This window comes from Sparus aurata, unplaced genomic scaffold, assembly GCF_900880675.1.
Source record: "Sparus aurata unplaced genomic scaffold, fSpaAur1.1, whole genome shotgun sequence".
NCBI classification, from domain to species: domain Eukaryota; kingdom Metazoa; phylum Chordata; class Actinopteri; order Spariformes; family Sparidae; genus Sparus; species Sparus aurata.
The window spans coordinates 99,950-119,061 of record NW_022045142.1 but is presented as its reverse complement, the minus strand read 5'-3'; the positions used below and the strand labels follow the sequence as shown (position 1 = coordinate 119,061).

The following is a 19,112-nucleotide window of genomic DNA, read 5'->3' as shown; positions in this document are numbered from 1 at the left end:
CGCTCAGCCCGTCATGCGGGTGTACGAGACCGTCCTGCACAAACAGGAAGTGAGGAATGTTATACTGATCCACAGCCCAGCCAATCAGGAGCTGTTCTCAGACCGTTCTCTGCTGACTGACGACCCAAACCTGGCTGTGTCCCAATTCAGGGTCTGCACACTTCGAGTGCGCATTTGAAGTGCGATTACGTCACTATGCCGCGGCGAAGGGTGTCCCAATTCAAAGTGTTCTCATGATGCACCCAACAAATGCGCACAATCCTTTTACCTGCTTTTGGAGTGTGCACCGCTACTACACTTTACTTCTTTGAACATCCACCGCCAGATATGTTAAACTTCAAGGTAAAATACGTTGGTAATGCTCAGCTTGATGCCTTTGGAAGTAAAACCTTAAAAGCTTCACTTTCAAACATTAGACGTTCAGAGGTTGACTTGTATTTTATATCTAATGTGACTATGGAGATGTTACAGACTTGTTTTACATAAATGGACAAGAATGGACCAAGATGAACAGATTCAGATCAGGCTGTGATCCCTGCTTAATTTCCGGACTGTAACACTGTAAAATCTAGTTGAACTTCTGAATGAAGAGCTAAGTTTATGATTATCCTTATGATCAGAGGTGGGAGTAAGTCACATACATGCAAGTCATAAGCAAGTCACAAGTCTTAACCTTCAAGTCTCAAGCAAGCCCAAAGTTACTATTGATGAAAGTCAAGCAAGTCAAGTCGAGTCATGGCTAAGGTCAAACAAGTCACAAGAAGTTCGTATGAATGTATTCTTCATATCTGTTGACACAGTAAACAGAAGAGGGTGGTTAGTCAATAATATGATGTATGTGCATAGTAATTTTAGAATTGTTTTTCAAACCCATAAATACAAGAATAAGATTAGATTAATATCAACCCTGGGACTGCAGCATACTGCTCATCCTGACAGCTGAGAATGTTACTCTCAGGTATTGTTCCCCTCCCCCGCTAGAAAGGGAGGCTGAAAATCACAAGACATGTCTGTTCTGTCCTGAAATGTGTGTTTCTCTTCTATAAAACACACTCTACATCTCGGAGGCGGAGGGAGAAGCAGGTCCGTCGCGGACGTGAACGAAAAAACAAGTGCGTCAAACTGAATGTGTGCCGGTACGGTGTCCTGTTGGGTTGTGAGCGCGTAAATGCACGCCTTCATTTGAAATAATGTCTGTGCGCACTGAAGACGCTATATCTGAAACACACACGCTTTAACCAAGACGGCGGCCAAAATCACCCAGACATGAAAAAATCTTTGAATCCAAATGTGATGATTTTCAGAGCTTCCTTCATGCTGCCTCTCCTCCCCTGATCCTGTCGGCCACAGTGCCACTCTGGCACGCAGTGCGTCATACAGTGGCAGAGGGCAAAGTATCAAAAACGAAACTAACGTCTCAATATGCGCCAAAGTCCCCCACCTCTGCTACATGGAGCACCAATCATCCGGAGGCTGGTGTGTAAGTGACTCAGGAAAGAAGAGCGAGTGGGTCACGTGTCTACAGGATCACTCTTTGGCTTGAACCAGTTACCACAACATCACCAGACTCATCATGCGATTTTAAGAGTTGTTGAGTTAAAACAAGCTTTATAAACATTGTGAAACTGTGTCTCTAACAGATTGTAAGTCATTGTGTCCTTGTTGTAAATTCAGCATTAAATCTTTCAGCTGAAGTTGTTTGTCTCCTTGTAAAAAGTGTCAGTTTGTGGCAGCATGTCTGTACCAGCCTGTCTGCTTCTGTGTCTAAAGTGCTAAAGTCTTACCTGCCAACATTGATCAGCTGTTTGAACACACTGTTTACACTGATTTCACCATTTACACTCCATTTATGAAAGAAGAAACATGTTATTGATCTAAACATGTCACATGTTACAAAGACACTAAACAGTAACAATATAGGCTACTTCTTTGTCCCCGTGGAGAAAGTCCCCAGACTCCCTTAACAAATGTGTCAGTTAATTGTCTGTGTTTCTGTAGTTTTGTGAACTAGCTGGACGGCAGCTTGATTTTTTCACTGAATAGTCATTATGTTTTTAGAAGTGACCAAATGTAACACCAAATATTACAGCTGGTTACAAATGCAAATTAACTTGTTTTTAAGTATTTTCTGATGTATTTTTCCGTGCAGTAAACTGTTTTCTGTCTTCCTGTTTGAAGCTACAGAACTTCGTCTGTGCAGCTTTTTTCAAACAAGTTGATAGAATTCAAAATAAAACTGTCTTCAGTGCAACAAAAGGTTGTAGTTTGTTTTTTAAATGAGGTCACACTTTGAAAAAACAATTAGAGGGTGAATTTGTATATAATCCATCATAAATCTTATCAGCATATTTGGCCGGAGAATGAAATGTTTTGTTTACAGGCTAATTAAATTAATCACAAATGAGTCCATAAACACTTAAAATGGTGAACTGAAATAAAGTTGTTAAACTGACTGCAGGATAATTGCACTTTAATCTGAAATTTAAAAAATTGCAGGACTTAAAATGAAGCATTTCTGTCCCCCGATTAAAGTTATTCTGTTTATTTCCATTAACAGAGACGAGGAGGAACGCAGTGTTTTTACTCTGATGGAGGGAAATACTGCAAACAAAAGGCTGTCTGTAACACACACACACACACATACACACACACACACACACACACACAGACACACACACACAGGCTGTGAGGAGACGTCGCAGAAACACAAAGGACTCATTATTCACATCAAATATTTCTTTCTTTTCTTCACTTCATTTCTTTTTCTCCCCGAACTGACAATTTAAGAGGCTTTTAATTAAAATAAAAAAAAAAACAGAATATTTAACTAAAACATGTTGAAGATGTCGTGAGATAACGTTCCCACATGGGAGGCACAATGACTCGTGGTGATCATGAAGAAGAAACTAAACAAAGTTAACAAGATTTATATTTTTAAGACAAAATTCTGTGGTGAGCAAAATAAATTCAATTCAGATATTAAGAGCAGCTGGATGAAGCTTATTCAACCTGGAACAAGGCTTAATGTGGATAAATGTGTCATCACTTAAACATCTCAGCTGTTTTCACACTGATGTGCATAAAAACTGAAACCAATATTGATCCACTGGACAAATATTGAAGGTTGTACAGTTATCAAACCTTCAGGGAGAGAAGCTGCAGGAGGACACTATAAAAATGTGACATGTGTTTGATCACGTCAGAGAAAAGACGACTCAGAGCAGAAACACCAGTTTAATGTTTGACTCACATCAACAGGCGTCAGCTCGGTGTTCTGCTCCACTGGACTGTATACGCAACATCACCAGACTCCATTAACAAAACACAATTTAAGAGTTGTTTCATGAGGAGAAACGTAACAATCTTTGTGAAACAGTTGCAACACATTCTAACTGTACCAACCTGTCTGCCTCTGTGTCTAAAGCTGTTGTTGAGTCATCGGAGCACAGACATGATTTTGGGCTCTTCTGAGAGGTGAAGTATTTTCCCCAAAACTCATTATAGTCGTTATTTCCTTATTCACACTAACTTCGTGTACATGAAAAGGTCATTAATCAAGTGCTAAAGCAGAGAAACAGCCTTTTCAAAGAGCACATAACTACATAAACGTGCATCCATTCCAAGTTTAGGCTTTTAAAAGCGGCAGTAAACTATATGTTACTGTCATTTGCTACATGGAGCACCAATCATCCGGAGGCTGGTGTGTAAGTGGCTCAGGAAAGAAGAGCGAGTGGGTCACGTGTCTACAGGATCACTCTTTGGCTTGAACCGGTTACCTCAACATCAACAGACTCCATTAACAAAGAGTTAAGACAAACTTCAAAACGTAGTGAAACTGTGTCTTTGACAGATTCTAACTCATTGTGTCCTTATTGTAAATTCTGCATTAAATATGATACATGAAGCCAACTTTCATTCACGACATCACCAGACTCCCTTAACAAATCAGCTAATTTTAGGAGTTGTTGTGTAGCGTAAAACTTTCTAACGTATTGAAACTGTGTCTGTGACAGATTGTAACTCATTGTGTCCTTGTTGTAAATTCAGCATTAAATCTTCAGCTGAAGTTGTTTGTCTCCTTGTAAAAAGTGTCAGTTTGTGGCAGCATGTCTGTACCAGCCTGTCTGCTTCTGTGTCTAAAGTGCTAAAGTCTTACCTGCCAACATTGATCAGCTGTTTGAACACACTGTTTACACTGATTTCACCATTTACACTCCATTTATGAAAGAAGAAACATGTTATTGATCTAAACATGTCACATGTTACAAAGACACTAAACAGTAACAATATAGGCTACTTCTTTGTCCCCGTGGAGAAAGTCCCCAGACTCCCTTAACAAATGTGTCAGTTTAGTGAGTTGTTGAGTTGGAGACACTTTATAAACTCTGTGAAACTCTGTCTCTGAACTCATTCTGCATTATTTGGACCTTCTGTTAATTCAGCAAATGTTCTACATGAACTTCTTTCTGTCTTTGAGTGGAAACATGGAGTCAAAATAATGACTTAGATTTTTGGGTGAACTGTTCCTTCAAACATGTAAACAGTTATTGTTACTCCAGTTTGGTAATTTAATCCCAAATTATGAATCATGTATTTGTCGCAGTAGCAACAGTCACACTGCTGTCAGATAATGTGGAGGAGTAAAAGTATAAATTTGTATAAAATGGAAACACAGTACAAGTACCTCAAACTTTACTTTCCATCACTGTTGTCGTGTGTGATTGATAAAAGACGAACTGATAAAACGATCAATATTAATCCAAACTGAGTCTGTGCTGCAGACTGAACACGTGTTCAGTCAGAAGTCAGTCACGTAACGATGCTGCATTAATACAACACTTTAGAAATACTCTGTTACAAGTACAAGTCCTGTGTTGAAAATGGAACTGGTAAAAGTTTTACAGTGGGATTAAAAGTATTTTAAAAGTATTCAAACTAAATGTGATATTTCCCCATGATTAAATGAACCTAATATATCATCATGGAAAATTAAACTTTAAAGAGCTGTCTTCATGTGTAGCACTTATCACAGAAGAGTATAAGGGCCAGTGTTAATAACAGTAGTTTATTGTTATAAATACAGTAGTACAAAGGCCTTCTGTCTCTCCCCGTCTCTGTACTCACATGTCTCACACAGAGCAACGCCTCTTCAGTACTGTTGTAGTTAATGTACTTCCCTGTTGAGATCAGAGACCACTTCTCTTGTGAGCACAAACAAGCAAGCAGACAATCAAGTAACAGTAAAGGACCATGAAGACACGGGTAAACAGCAGAGGATATGAGGAACATTATTGTGAAGGTCGGCACTTGAAGCTGACAGATTTGAAAGAGGAAGCAAAGGATCTGGAGAACCAATATCTCCTCAAAGAAAACATCCCATTATACCCTCGACCAGAGTTTCATGTGACTCATCTGAAACACGACACAAAGCAATATGGATTACGTGGCATCAGATGGAAAGATGGCTTCGAGAGCCCACATGGAGACTCTCTGGTGTGGTGGAGTCTGGCTGTGACGCCTGATGACATCACATCAACTGAGAGGAGGCTCCTGGAGACGACCTACCCCGACCGGACGCAGGAGCAGGTCCAGGTGCAGCAGAGCTTCCTGGGGAAGTTTGCCACCTCCCCGGCCTTCTCGGAGCTCTCCAGGCTGGGCTCGTACCGCTTCACCTTCCCCCTGGAGGAGCTGCTGGAGGCCTACAGCCAGCAGGTAGCAGATAACTGAAAGGAGTATATTGTAAATATGAAACCTCTGAGTTTGTTCTCTAAAACTACGTAGTGCTCCTTTAAAGTAAAAGGAGGGAGAGTTGATTTTGTCTTTGTGCTGTTTTCATGACATTAACAGCATGCTCGCAGATGGATATGACCCCCTCAGATTCATAGTGACCCTGATCCGTCCCCCCCACTGTCCCTACATAAGACGACAAACAGTGCCGGTAAAACAGAGGATTAATGTTTGAGAGCCCGGCGTTTGTGTGCTACGACTGATGGTGGGTTCCAGTTGTACACGAATGTCGGAATTTCCAAGCTCCAAATTTCAATTTTAATCAGAACCTCCTGTCAAGTCGGATCTCCTACTCGGGAAGTCGGATTAATCTCACCAGCCCGACACAGAATTCATGCTATCTGCTAATCACGTAAACAGTAGTTACATGTTTTGTTGTACGTTTGTAAGGCTTGGGAGCACTCAACTTTGGGGTTACATTGTTCTGAGCTCCAAGTTCCGACTCTCGGTGTAAATTAAACACACCATAAGGCACGACTCTCACTCCCCAGGGTCCTAAAGAGGAACTGGTAGCGCACTGTGCTGTTGCGGTGATCAGACCATTGTCCACTATGACAGGGCAGGTGATTTCAAGTAATGAAGAAACAACAAAAAACACTCAGAGCGTTTTTAAAAAAACAAACAATGTAAATAGGCTACCTACACCTGTTGCCTGTTGATTTTCCCAATATGTGGCAGATAATCGTTTTGTAATGTTGAGTAGCTAGTCTGACATTAATAAACGGCATTTGCTTACCTGAAGTAGGCTAAATGTAAAATAAAAGTCTTTTAGGCTGTAGGTGAATAGCTCTAATGTTGTTTTTAATTTTCTGTATAATGTTATTTTAATAAGCAACTGTTGGGGCAGCCACAGGAGAAAAAGACTGCATGAGGAAGGAGGGACAGAAGGAATACAGACAGAACAAGGAGGGACGGGAGGCGACATGATAATGACATATACAAAGCCAAATCAACCTGACCCTAAAGAGGGACATTAAGGCCCGCAAACCACTGGCCCATAGGCTATTACTAAAGTAACTACTTGAGCGCTAGTTAAAGCCCAAATGACACAAAAATAACTTATTGAGTTGAAATAATTTGCTGACAGCTCGGTCCCCCCCAGTTCAAAAACGCCACCTGCGCCCCTGATTAACATGGACCTTGATGAATGTATTTGTGAGGACTCTTCCAATAGAACTTCTTTTATTGTTCCAGTGTTGCTCCGGCGCTCAGCCCGTCATGCGGGTGTACGAGACCGTCCTGCACAAACAGGAAGTGGTGTACGTTATACTGGTCCACAGCCCGGCCAAACAGGAGCACTTCTCAGACCGTCCGCTGCTGACTGACGACCCAAACTCTATCTGCTCCTACAAAGATGGCTGCTTCATCTGGAGGCCTGAGGCCATGTGTGGGACACACAGGTGAGAAATACTGTTCTTAAGTACTGAAGTACTTGTACTTTACTTGGGTATTAACATTTTGTCCAACTTTAAACTTTAATACTTTGTTTTTGACACAAACATTGTACCGTTTACTCCACTACTACATCAATTCTTTATTAGTTCAGAAAATTCTACTTTTTAAAATAAGTCAAGTTTAAAATGATCCTGGATTACCTGAAATACAGTCACACAGCTGAAGCAGTAAGAAGTTGACTTGTTACAGGACGTCTCTCAGATCTTTGGGTTCAGTGTTCAGATGTTTTGCATCCAGGTGTTTCACCTGTGAAGGTCTGTGGACGGAAATACTGAATAAACAATGACATCAGGTGGAGTTTTTTTATTTTTAGCATCATTTTCTAAACATATTAAACTAGTCACATGGTCTACAGCTGAGAGACTCTGAATTATCTTCCTTGTTTAACCTGGAGGATGTGATTTCTAGTCGGCTCTCTTCAGCTGCCATAGCTGCAGTAACGGAGCAGTGATCGCTGACATGAGTCAAAGCTTCAGATCTTTTCTTTGTCTCTGTTTTCTCTCAGCTATGAGTTGGTCGGAGACCTGATGAAAACCAGATGGAAGCAGGGATGGTGTTCTTTCGCCATGAGTTTTATGTTTGGGATCATGTTGCTGTCGCCCTGCATGTGGACGGAGAGGTACTTTTAATAATTCATTTATCATTTATTTCAGTCTGGTTCTCAGTATTTCACTTAAAAGTGATGATTTTGTTAAAAAGTGATGGGGAGGGAATATTTTTTTATTCAAGAAAACTTAATAATCTTCAACAGAATTATTTGTTTTGTTGTTCAATTAGATTTATTTCACTGGTTATCTGTGATAATACAGATACAATTCATTGTCATATGTTTTGTGTTGTATAACGCGTCCGTTGTCTCCGAGCTGAGAGGAGGTGAGAACATGTCAGTTCAGCTCCACTTCCAACGTTACTTTATGCTGTTTACAAGCTTCATTATTAGAAGGCAGGTCAACTCAGTTTGTGTGTTATGAACATTAAAACAGCCTCTGCTCCTGGAGCTCTGACGAGTGGACAGACTGCTTAACCAAACTCCATTCCAAAAACAGGCATTTTATAGTCAGAACTTTGGGGATTTTTTATTGTCAGACATGAGAAATGCAACATAACTGCATTCAGACATGTCGCCAGGGCGCCCTGGCCAAATTGGGGCCCTAAGCAGAATTTTATTTTGAGGCCTCCCCCCCCCCATTACAAAATGACTGTACCACGAAATTCAATTTAGGTTTACAACCTTTATTAGTAGGAATAAATCAAATGAACAGCCTCTTTCAACAATGGAACAAGCCTTTTACAGATGACATGGTGTTTGATGGCCCTGGTGACGTGCTGGGTGCTGGCTCCGTGTCACCCTTAGTAACAAACTTCAGCATTGACCCTGTTATGACAAGAAATCATACAAGCAGATTATTAAGATTTGTTTTGGTCTTAATGGTAAATTACACAATGAAATGAATGTAAATACTAGCTTCACAAAGATTAAAATGCAATTAATGCAAATATGACTACAACTAATAATAATATTCATAATGATTTGATGATATTTCAATATTTGTATGTATTTATTTTTACATTTTGTACTTAGTTTCTATATTCCTACGCTGCTGTTTGCTGCTGCAACGCTTTAAATTTCTCCATTGTGGGTCAAATAAAGGATTATCTTAATTTATCTTATTATATATATATATATATATATATATATACACACACACACACACACACACACACACACACACACACACACATTTGACCTCCACAAAAATTGCCCAAAACTATTGACAACATAGACTGATAGGCTATAGATCTGAGCCAACATACAACCACCAACTGGTCAATTAAGCACTCCTTTTTCAACAGAGGTGAAGGTATATGCAGTTAACAAGACATTCAATAAATGATAATCAGGGCTGCTGGAAAATGTAATCTCCAATCCACATCTGGACAGAATGATCCTCTCTTCTGTCTCATGATTAGCAGCCGGGGTGTTTATGCAACAAAGTTTTTCTTTTTATTTCAACAACATACCCACCTTCAAGTGAAGCACGAGCCTCCTCTTGTTTTGACTTTTTCTTTCTTCTGCTTGCTCCTGATTCATATTGCCATCTGAAGGCCATCTCTCCACCTGCATCCAACTGCCTGTCGTCTCATCTGACCGCTGATTGGTCAGATGCCGCTGCTGTCAATCATTGCGGCAGCGGTGTCAGATTACTCGTCTCTTTTTTTTTCTCTCCTGCCTCGGGCTAACTCGGAGCTCTACGCGCGCCTCACGGCAGCAATGGACATCCTTTGCACATTTGCAGAGAATGCGTCCCCTTGCGCAAAATGGGGCCCCCATGGATCGTGGGGCCCTACGCACAGCGCATGTTCTGCGTGTAGGGAGGGGTGGCGCTGCATGTCGCTACTGGTTTTCAGCCAGGGGGCGGTGTAGTCGCTCTGGCGACAGCAAAGTGACGTGTGGCTGCTCTCAACAATTAGCCACAGGCATGTTTTCAGAGGCTCATGGGAAATGTAGTCATTGATTTCGAACAACTGTCATCTTGTTGAAATGATGGAGGACAAATGTTGCTGTAGTGCAGATGTGGCTATTTATTAATGTTAGAATATGAACAGAAATAGTTTTATTGTCCTGAACTCTATTGTAACATTGTGGTTTCTAGACTCTGTATTACACTGTTATCTAACAATGATAATCTGAGTTAGCATTTAGCATGGCTGTTAACAATCTAGTCCTGCATACTCTCCCTGACCCGAACCTGCAGCTGTTCTGCTCATCATCTTCTTCCCTGTTTCTGTTTTAGGTGCTGAACTTTGATCCTGCCCGACTGAGACAGAACCTCAAGTACTGCAGCAAAACATATTCTACAATTGTGAAGTCTTGGGAATTTGAGGACTTCCCACAAGCTGAAGAGTTAGTGAGGAAACTGTGGCCTGACGACTCGTCACCACTGGAGAGAGCTGAGCCGCTAAATTAAAAAAAAAAAATGCTGGTGTTTTAAGAAAGGATAAGAATTTGTTTTGAGAATCAGGATTTGACCTGATCGTCACAGGATATTTGAGATTTTGATATATGCCGGTCACTCGTTGTCCGATGCAGGTCACAGGTGAGGCACAGAAGCTCCTGACTGGTCAAATCAGGTGTCAATCAATATTTTAGAGTATGGCAGCCATACTCTGTGGTAACTCTGTGTTGCAGTTGAATGGCACTTTGTGGAGTTTTGGGGCAGATAAAAGCCATGATTTCAGTCTGACTGTGTTTCACCATTTATTCATGAATTACTGTGTTTTGGGCTAAAGCTGCGACTGAAGTGGATCAACTAGACATCTTTGGATTAAGAGAAGACAACTTTTCTGGGGGGGATTTTGATTCACTACTGGAACACCCAGATACTTGATTGGTGAATTAGCTGTCACGGTTCTACTGTGGAAACTTCTAGAATAGTGAGTTGGAGTGTGTACTGTCGCTCTCATTGCCTTTACTCTGCTGCCCCCTCCTGTAATCAGTTGACTCCTGCCACTCCAGCACCTAGTGACCTCACCTCAGTTCAATCTGATTATCATGACTTTTGTGATACATTTAATAAAGACTGTGCACTCACACGACCTCCTCACCGATCTCTTCTCTCAACCTGACAGCCTGGCCTTCTTATCCACTACTCCTTCTGAAGTACCCTGTTGCAAAAATAAACTCCTTCACACTCTGACTACCTGCCACAGTGTCTTCATTGGGTCTAGAGAAAAGCCCCACTGTAACATTAGTACAATGTCATAAACACTTGTTTCTCATAAAAATGCTCAGATTTTCAGAAATATTCACCAGCTCATAACTGTGTCCTCACTGGAAGATTCACTCTGCAGAAGCTCAAATAGTAAAACTTTTATCTCCTCGATCAATCACGCAGTAGCGCTCTCTGATATGATCAACACACTCTTACAACCAGCTCCACACACAATGCACGACTAACAACACGCTCCACACAGAGATAGAAATGATAAGAGTTTAAAAGATGTGTTGCACAGTTTCACAATGCCGGAGGCGGCCAGAAGACTGCATTCAGTTTCAGTTTAATTCAGTGAGCTTTATTGCCAGGATATGATGTAAGTGTGTATAATACCCGTGACTAGAACTGCCCAAAGTCAAAAACAAATAAATGAATAAATGACTCAATTAGTAAATTACTATAATTACATGCACCAGATGTTCAGTATTGTCTGATATGAGGCGTTTCTAAACCTAGTTTGCTGAAATCACGTGAAGTGAAAAATCAACTGAAAACTTGAAACAAGTTATTGAGAACTTTTGTCAAAGACACAAGTTAACAGGAATTTCTTCTCAAACATTTTTTTTCTGTGTGATGATTTGTTTCTTCTGCGGGAAGATGACAGTGACTTTAGAAATATCACGGAGCCGATGACATCAGAATTACCAATGTAGAGTAATCATTTTATTTGTTCAAACTTTTTGGCTCATTCAATTAAATCCTCTTTATCTGGTAATTCTGAGATCATCTGCTTCCTAAAGTCAACTTTTAAATGATGTTGCCACAGTAATGTTGCACATTAGATATCACATACAAAAAGGAAAACTGACCAACACAAATCACTGATAGAGCGACCAGAAGGCCCCATGTGAGCAGAAAGAACTTTCTAAATATAAGAGACCTAGTGAGAAACTGAAGAAAAACCCAATCGCCAAAATAAATCTTGCCAAACTTAAAACTTGACTTTCTCTGTTTCTCACTTGCTGAAACACAGACTTGATCTTTGGTCTCTGGCTCGGCAGTCTTCTCATCTGAGTACGTGAGCTGACCCAATGACTGAATGATATGATCAGACACCAAACCATAGTGATCAGAAGATATATGAGGTAGTGAAGTGACTGAGGTATTCACATACAGACCTGCAGACACAGATGATAAGATCCAGAAAGGGACGAGGAACACAGTTAGCATGTGACAAGATTGAATGTTCAGTCATCATCTGATAATTATACTGATATTTTGATATGTTTTATTAAGCAGGAGAGAACTGCTGACGACATGTCATGGCCTCTGAATGCCGTATACTGAACTGTTAAGCTATATGATGTTTTAATACAGTGCAATGCTGCCCCCTGTGGACGCAAAGGTTGAATGCAGACTTAAGTTTCACTTTCGGTTTTGGGAGAAGGAGAGCACATGACTGGTGCTGCAGACTATTCTCATCGTCCTTTGTGCTGTGGAAAGATTACATTTTTTCATTGAAGCCACAGAAGGCCATATCCATAAGTTTTTATTGTTTATAAGTTTAGTGAGGATTGGTTGTGTATTACAATCGTTTTTATTTCGTACATTGTAATAATTCATCCATGTATGTATAACAGGCAGATTTGCTCAGCTGTAACTTGTTAACCATGTAGCTCAGATATTGTTCTGATTCATGCTGTTATATTCATTTTGAAGCGTTCTACTACACTTTTTCTCTGTTTGTGCATATTGATCAATGTTGTCTGTACTTAAGTCATTGTGATTATGAATCTGTTTGTATGGCTACATTTTAAAAACCTGTATTTATGGATATTTTGTTTTGCAATTTCACAGTCGAGATATGTTCCTCAGTAAAGGTCAGAGAAAATGCCACCTGTTCGGCCTGTGAGACTTTTCTGGGCATACTCGATTGTTTGGGCTTGCTGGATAAACTACTTCAGCACGAAGAGGGAGGCCAGTATACGACATTTACTGCACATACAACCGTCTCTTTGTCACATTCTGTTGTACAGTACAGTCCTGAACATCACATTTCTTTATCAGAATATTGATTCCAGGGTGGTGCATGGTTGTAATTATTATGTTTTTTCGAATTCTGATTAATTTAATCTGAATAATAATTATCAATCATTTTCACATTCTATTAACCACAACTGCCCTAGCACTAATTCCACCAATGATGCCCCGTGTGAGGCAATCTTAAACCATCTTTACTGCAATATTCATGCACAGTATTGTAGTAGTGGTTAGATTTTCTTTTATTCGGAGGTCACTAACAGCATTAACTTTATACATACTGATTAATTTAATTTGAATAATTACTATCAATAATAATAAGTTTCTATGACCCACACCTGCCCTAACACCAATACCAACAATGGTGCCCCGTGTGAGGCAATCTTAAACCAACTTTATTGCAATATTTATGCACAATAATCACAAATTTATCATTTAAAATGTTTCACTGTAGTGTACTAGTAGTTAGTTTTTCTTGAATTCTGAGGTCAGTAACAGTATTAACTTCATAAATCTTGATTAATTTAATTTTAATAATTGTTATCAATAATTATCATGGAAGAAGTATTTAGATCCTTTACTGCAGTAAATGTACTAATACCACACATTAGAAATACTCTGTTACAAGTACAAGTCCTGTGTTAAAAATGGAACTGGTAAAAGTATTTACAGTGGGATTAAAAGTGTTTTAAAAGTATTCAAACTAAATTTACTATATTCCCATGATTAAATGAACCTAATATATAATCATGGCAAAGTAAATTTAATTTTAAAGAGCTGTCTTCATGTGTATCACTTATTACAGAAGAGGATAAGGGCCAATGTTAATAACAGTAGTTTATGGTTATAAATACAGTAGTACACAGGCCTTCTGTCTCTCCCCGTCTCTGTACTCACATGGTGTCTCACACAGAGACACGCCTCTTCAGTAGTTAATGTTTAATTCCCTGTTGAGATCAGAGATAACTTCTCTTGTGAGCACAAACGAGTGAGCAGATAATAACAGTAAAGGACCATGAAGACAGGGAAAAACAGCAGAGGATATGATGAATATTATTGGGAAGGTCAGCACTTGAAGCTGACAGATTTGAAAGAGGAAGCAAAGGATTTGGAGAACCAATATCTCCTCAAAGAAAACATCCCATTATACCCCCGACCAGAGCTCCATGTGACTCATCTGAAACACGACACAAAGCAATATGGGTTACGTGGCATCAGATGGAAAAATGGCTTCAAGAGCCCACATAAAGGCTCTCTGGTGTGGTGGAGTCTGGCTGTGACGCCTGATGACATCACATCAGCTGAGAGGAGGCTCCTGGAGACGACCTACCCCGACCGGACGCAGGAGCAGGTCCAGATGCAGCAGAGCTTCCTGAAGAAGTTTGCCACCTCCCCGTCCTTCTCCGAGCTCTCCAGGCTGGGCTCGTACCGCTTCACCTTCCCCCTGGAGGAGGTGCTGGAGGCCTACAGCCAGCAGGTAGCAGATTACTGAAAGGAGCAATCCAAACTTTAGTTGAAGAAATGAGAACAGCTTGTTGATTCACTTATGGACAATAGTTTGTGTTGTTACCTCATTTATATTGTAAATATTAAAACTCTGAGTTTCTTCTCTAAAGCTACGTAGTGTTCCTTTAAAGTGAAAGGAAGGAGAGTAGATGTTGTCTGTTGTTGTTTTCAGGACACTAACAGGGAGCTTGATTAATGTATTTTTGATACATCTCTTTTATTGTCCCAGTGTTGCTCCGGTTATCAGCTGGTCATGCGGGTGTACAAGACCGTCCTGTACCAAAAGGAAGTGATGTACGTTATACTGGTCCACAGCCCAGCCAATCAGGAGCAGTTCTCAGACCGTCCTCTGCTGACTGACGACCCAAACTCTGTCTGCTCCTACAAAGATGGCCGCTTCATCTGGCGGCCTGAGGCCATGTGTGAGACACACAGGTACAAAATACTGTACTTAAAGTTGTAGTCTGTAACTATTTATGGTTATATTTGCTAAAATTGTTTTTATGATCTGACATTAGAATAACATACAAACCATCGCTCCTGGTAGAATACAACTAATCAGAGCCAAGGGGCGTGTCAGAGAATTGTCAATCACTCTTGTGCATACGCTGCTGCAGCCCCACTCCCCCACGCAGGTGCAGCATCTGCTCTCACCTGATCAGATATGTTCAAGCTCAAACTGTAAAGAATGGCAGAGAACAGACAACAACAACAGAGCAGAAACATGCCCTACAATTGACCACTTCAAAGAGAAGAAATAAGAAGACTGAAGAAGGAAAGCAGTGTGAAAAGAGAGAATTGGACCGAGCCAGAAAGAGAACTAGGACGAATATCGGAGTGTCATGTCAGTGGTGAAGGAGCTGCGGGATTTGTGAAGACTCAACAGCAATGCAGAGTTAGCTATTTTCTGCTGGACTGTCTGGACCTCTGCTTGATATATGTTTCATTCTGTTTTAACCACAAGGCTAAGATGGCGTGGTTACAGTAAAACTCGCAATAGCTCATATCTCCTTGCAATGTTGCAGTTGAGCTATGTAGCTTGTTGCTAAATCTAGCTTGTTAGGTTGTATGCTAACTCCTGTGTTCAGCTTTGTCTTTATGGCTACTGGTTAGCAAAAGTATCTTTAAGTGAGCAGGCAGTTATAATAACATTAGTTTGTGTTCAGGAGCTCTGAAGTGGTTGAACTGGTTTACAGAAATAACATTGCTCATGCTTCAGAAAGGCAGCATGGTGATGATGATCACCTGAATGATCACCTGGTAACTCGTCTACGGTGATGTGAGGAATATTGTTTGTTACTCTGGATATCTACAGTGATCTGCATGAGGCACTCGCCACTGTAATTTAGTTGTATTGATCAGAAATAGAACAATCAGGGCTTATGTTGTTGTTGGTATTTTGAATGCGCCGTCTTGTTATCTGAGTCCTCTGTTGCCGTGGTTACAAGCCTGCTCATGCACAGTAGGGAGGGGCTTAGAAGGCAGGGCTGCAGCAGCAGGGAGGAAGAAGGACTGACCTGCAAGCTGTATCATTCAAATCTTCTGACTGAGTCCACTTTTTTCTCAAAACTCCAGACTGCAGCTTTAAGTACTGAAGTACTTGTACTTTACTTGGGTATTAAGATTTTGTCCAACTTTATACTTTCATACTTGCAAACATTGTACCATTTACTCCACTACATCTGTTTGACAGCTTAAGTTACTCGTTACCTTTAAGATTACAATTTTTACTTCTTTATTGGTTCAGACAATTTTAATTTTCAAGATAAATAAACTTTAAAATTATGTTGGATTACCTGAGAAATACAGTCACACAGCTGCAGCAGGACCTGGAGGATGTGATTTCTGGTTGGCTCTCTTCAGCTGCCATAGCTGCAGTAACAGAGCAGTGATCGCTGACATGAGTCAGAGTTTCAGATATTTTCTTTGTCTCTGTTTTCTCTCAGCTATGAGTTGGTCCAGAGACCTGATGAAAACCAGATGGAAGCAGGGATGGTGTCCTCTCGCCATGAGTATTATGTTTGGGATCATGTTGCTGTCGCCCTGCATGTGGGCAGACAGGTCCCTTTATTTATTTATGTATCTATTTCAGTCTGGTTCTCAGTATTTCACTTAAAAGTGATGATTTTGTTTAAAAGTGATGGGGAGGAAATATCTTCTTATTCAAGAAGGTAAAAAACAAAAGTTTCAATACAATTATTAACTTTTTGTTTGATTAGATTTATTTCACTGGTTATCTGTGATAATACAAATACAATTCATTGTCATGTGTTATGTGTTGTATAACGCGTCCGTTGTCTCCGAGCTGAGAGGAGGTGAGAACAAGTCAGTTCAGCTCCACTTCCAACGTTACTTTATGCTGTTTACAAGCTTCATTATTAGAAGGCAGGTCAACTCAGTTTGTGTGTTATGAACATTAAAACAGCCTCTGTTCCTGGAGCTCTGACGAGTGGACAGACTGCTGAACCAAACTCCTTCATCACTGCTCGTCATCTTCTTCTCTGTTTCTGTTTTAGGTGCTGAAGTTTAACTCAGCCCGACTGAGACGGAACCTCAAGTACTGCGAAAAAGCAAAACCTGCAATTGCGAAGCCTTGGGAATTTCAGGACTTCCAACAAGCTGAAGAGTTAGTCAGGGAACTGTGGCCTGATGACTCGTCACCACTGGAGAGAGCTGAGCCGCTAAATTAAGTGTCTGTCGTCTGTACACATGAATATGTACAGAAGCTACAACAATAACAACAACTACAATAATTGTCCAAGTTTGATTCCACTGTGTGAGTTGTTTCTTCTGGTTAGTGTTGGAAGAGTTGAGCTGCTGTTGGAGGTTTTGGTTCTTGTCTTTCTCCAGCCTGCAGTGTAACAAAGAACCTATCAAAGACAGGAGAGTCATTACATCACTGGATCTTGCTTTGTGACAGTTGTTCTGAAGTCTAATCACTGATGTTTCCCCTCAAATGATTGACAGGGCTGATAATATGGTGACCAAACAGGTTCGGTCCGACCAAATATCATTGATGAGACTGCAGTTACATTGTGAACTCGAGTGTTTGAACCTGCTCTCTGAAGAGTGTTCTTTCATTTCCTTCATCAGAATCATAGATGTAGATATGTTGGGTGTTTCTCCATCATCTCCCACAGACTTCAATACCAACTGGCCTCAAAGAGAGATTCAGTGATGTAATGACCCTTCCTTCTTGTTTAGGTTCCTTCCAGTGAAACAGGAAGTGTTTCTCTGTCTGACAGTCTGATGGGCTCTCGTCTCACTAATTTACATTAAGAGTGATTAAGAACATTAAGATCTACAACTCAGTCTGATCTGTTCCTTTTCCCTCTGAAGCTGCAGTCTGATTCAGCTGCAGACAGCTTTACCTGCACTTTTCTTTTTCTTTGTAATCACACATACAGAGGCATCATGCCTCCACATTTACAGATGAATAAAAGCCTCTCGTACAGTCGATCACTCTGTTCTCTTACTGAGATGAACTTGGCTCGACTGTTTTAACAGGTTGACAACTCATCAGAGAGACATTAGTGTGTGAGGGGAGTAGCGGCCACACCTGATGTGGACAGGTGAGCAAATAGATTTGAGCTGTTCAACGTGACCGTCACACCATCGCTGATCTGCTTCTGGTTTTACTGGTCTGACTTTCATCTTGAATAGTGTACTTTGAGTCCAGGGAGATTTGCTTATGTAAAACATAGTTTTAAATAGCAAATAGTGAACAACTCTCCATTGTAGTTAATCTACTTCTCTGTTGAGATCAGAGATCAAATCTCTTGTGAGCAGAGACGAGCGAGCAGATAATCAAATAACTGTAAAGACTTTCAGTTTGTCTTTTCATCTACTTCATCCCCCATTGTCCCATGAAGGCACAGAGAAACAGGAGAGGATATGTGGAACATTATTGTGAAAGTCGGCACTTGAAGCTAACAGATTTGAAAAAGGAAGCAAAAGGTTTAGAGAACCAATATCCCCTCAAAGAACGCATCCCATTAAACCCCCGACAAGAGTTCCATGTGACTCAGCTGAAACACAACAGAAAGCGATATGGATTTTGTGGCATCAGGTGGAAAAATAGCTTTGAGAGCCCACATAAAAGTTGTGTCCCAATTCAGAAGGATGCAGCCCTTTGGAGGGGCCTTTGAAGACCATGTCAACCGTTGTTAAATGGGACAGTCTAGTCTTCAGTCTGTTTCCTGGTTGCGTCACCAGGTGTCCCCGACCTTGAACTCACATCACGATTTCTGCAGCCCAGGCCTGCAAAAGTAAGAGTAAAAAGACAAGTAGAAAGTAAAAATATTTGACCTAGAGAAATTTTTTTAATCTTGTTAATCCTGCTGATTCTGGTGGCGACTGGTATATCTCCAGTTAAGAGAGAGAGGACTGTGGAGGCCCCGCCCCCTTTTGGGTGAAAACAGCCCACGTCTCTGTCAATTTAATGGCATGACATAAGAACACCATATGGGTTTGTAGCTGAGACAAGACAGGCAAAAATCATGTTATGTTGTAGTTGACCAACGTTCAGCGACATTATACAGAAAAATAAAGAAACAGTGGATGATGAGTCCTTTCAGTCCCAAACCACCATTTTGTTTGGTTCCTCCA

General features: G+C 40.6%; 2 protein-coding genes across 2 annotated transcripts; both read left to right on the top strand.

Moving 5' to 3' along the window:
• The first annotated feature begins 5,145 nt into the window (after nt 1-5,145).
• On the top strand, nt 5,146-10,940 carry LOC115577972 (uncharacterized). The gene is made up of 4 exons (XM_030410837.1): nt 5,146-5,712; nt 6,982-7,187; nt 7,748-7,861; nt 10,038-10,940. The coding sequence occupies exons 1-4, from the start codon at nt 5,251-5,253 to the stop codon at nt 10,042-10,044; spliced, it is 789 nt and encodes a 262-aa protein (XP_030266697.1). The 5' UTR covers nt 5,146-5,250; the 3' UTR covers nt 10,045-10,940.
• A 3,067-nt stretch (nt 10,941-14,007) lies between these two features.
• LOC115577971 (uncharacterized) lies at nt 14,008-17,271 on the top strand. Its single transcript, XM_030410836.1, has 4 exons — nt 14,008-14,475; nt 14,734-14,939; nt 16,451-16,565; nt 17,021-17,271. The coding sequence occupies exons 1-4, from the start codon at nt 14,014-14,016 to the stop codon at nt 17,192-17,194; spliced, it is 957 nt and encodes a 318-aa protein (XP_030266696.1). The 5' UTR covers nt 14,008-14,013; the 3' UTR covers nt 17,195-17,271.
• Nucleotides 17,272-19,112: the final 1,841 nt, after the last annotated feature.

Excerpts from the sequence above, each read along its gene's own strand:
- LOC115577972 (XM_030410837.1), top strand. The coding sequence starts at position 5,251 with ATGAAGACACGGGTAAACAGCAGAGGATATGAGGAACATTATTGTGAA. Across the intron at positions 5,713-6,981 it reads TGGAGGCCTACAGCCAGCAG|TGTTGCTCCGGCGCTCAGCC; the intron begins GTAGCAGATAAC and ends TTATTGTTCCAG. Across the intron at positions 7,188-7,747 it reads GCCATGTGTGGGACACACAG|CTATGAGTTGGTCGGAGACC; the intron begins GTGAGAAATACT and ends GTTTTCTCTCAG.
- LOC115577971 (XM_030410836.1), top strand. The coding sequence starts at position 14,014 with ATGAAGACAGGGAAAAACAGCAGAGGATATGATGAATATTATTGGGAA. Across the intron at positions 14,476-14,733 it reads TGGAGGCCTACAGCCAGCAG|TGTTGCTCCGGTTATCAGCT; the intron begins GTAGCAGATTAC and ends TTATTGTCCCAG. Across the intron at positions 16,566-17,020 it reads CCCTGCATGTGGGCAGACAG|GTGCTGAAGTTTAACTCAGC; the intron begins GTCCCTTTATTT and ends TTTCTGTTTTAG.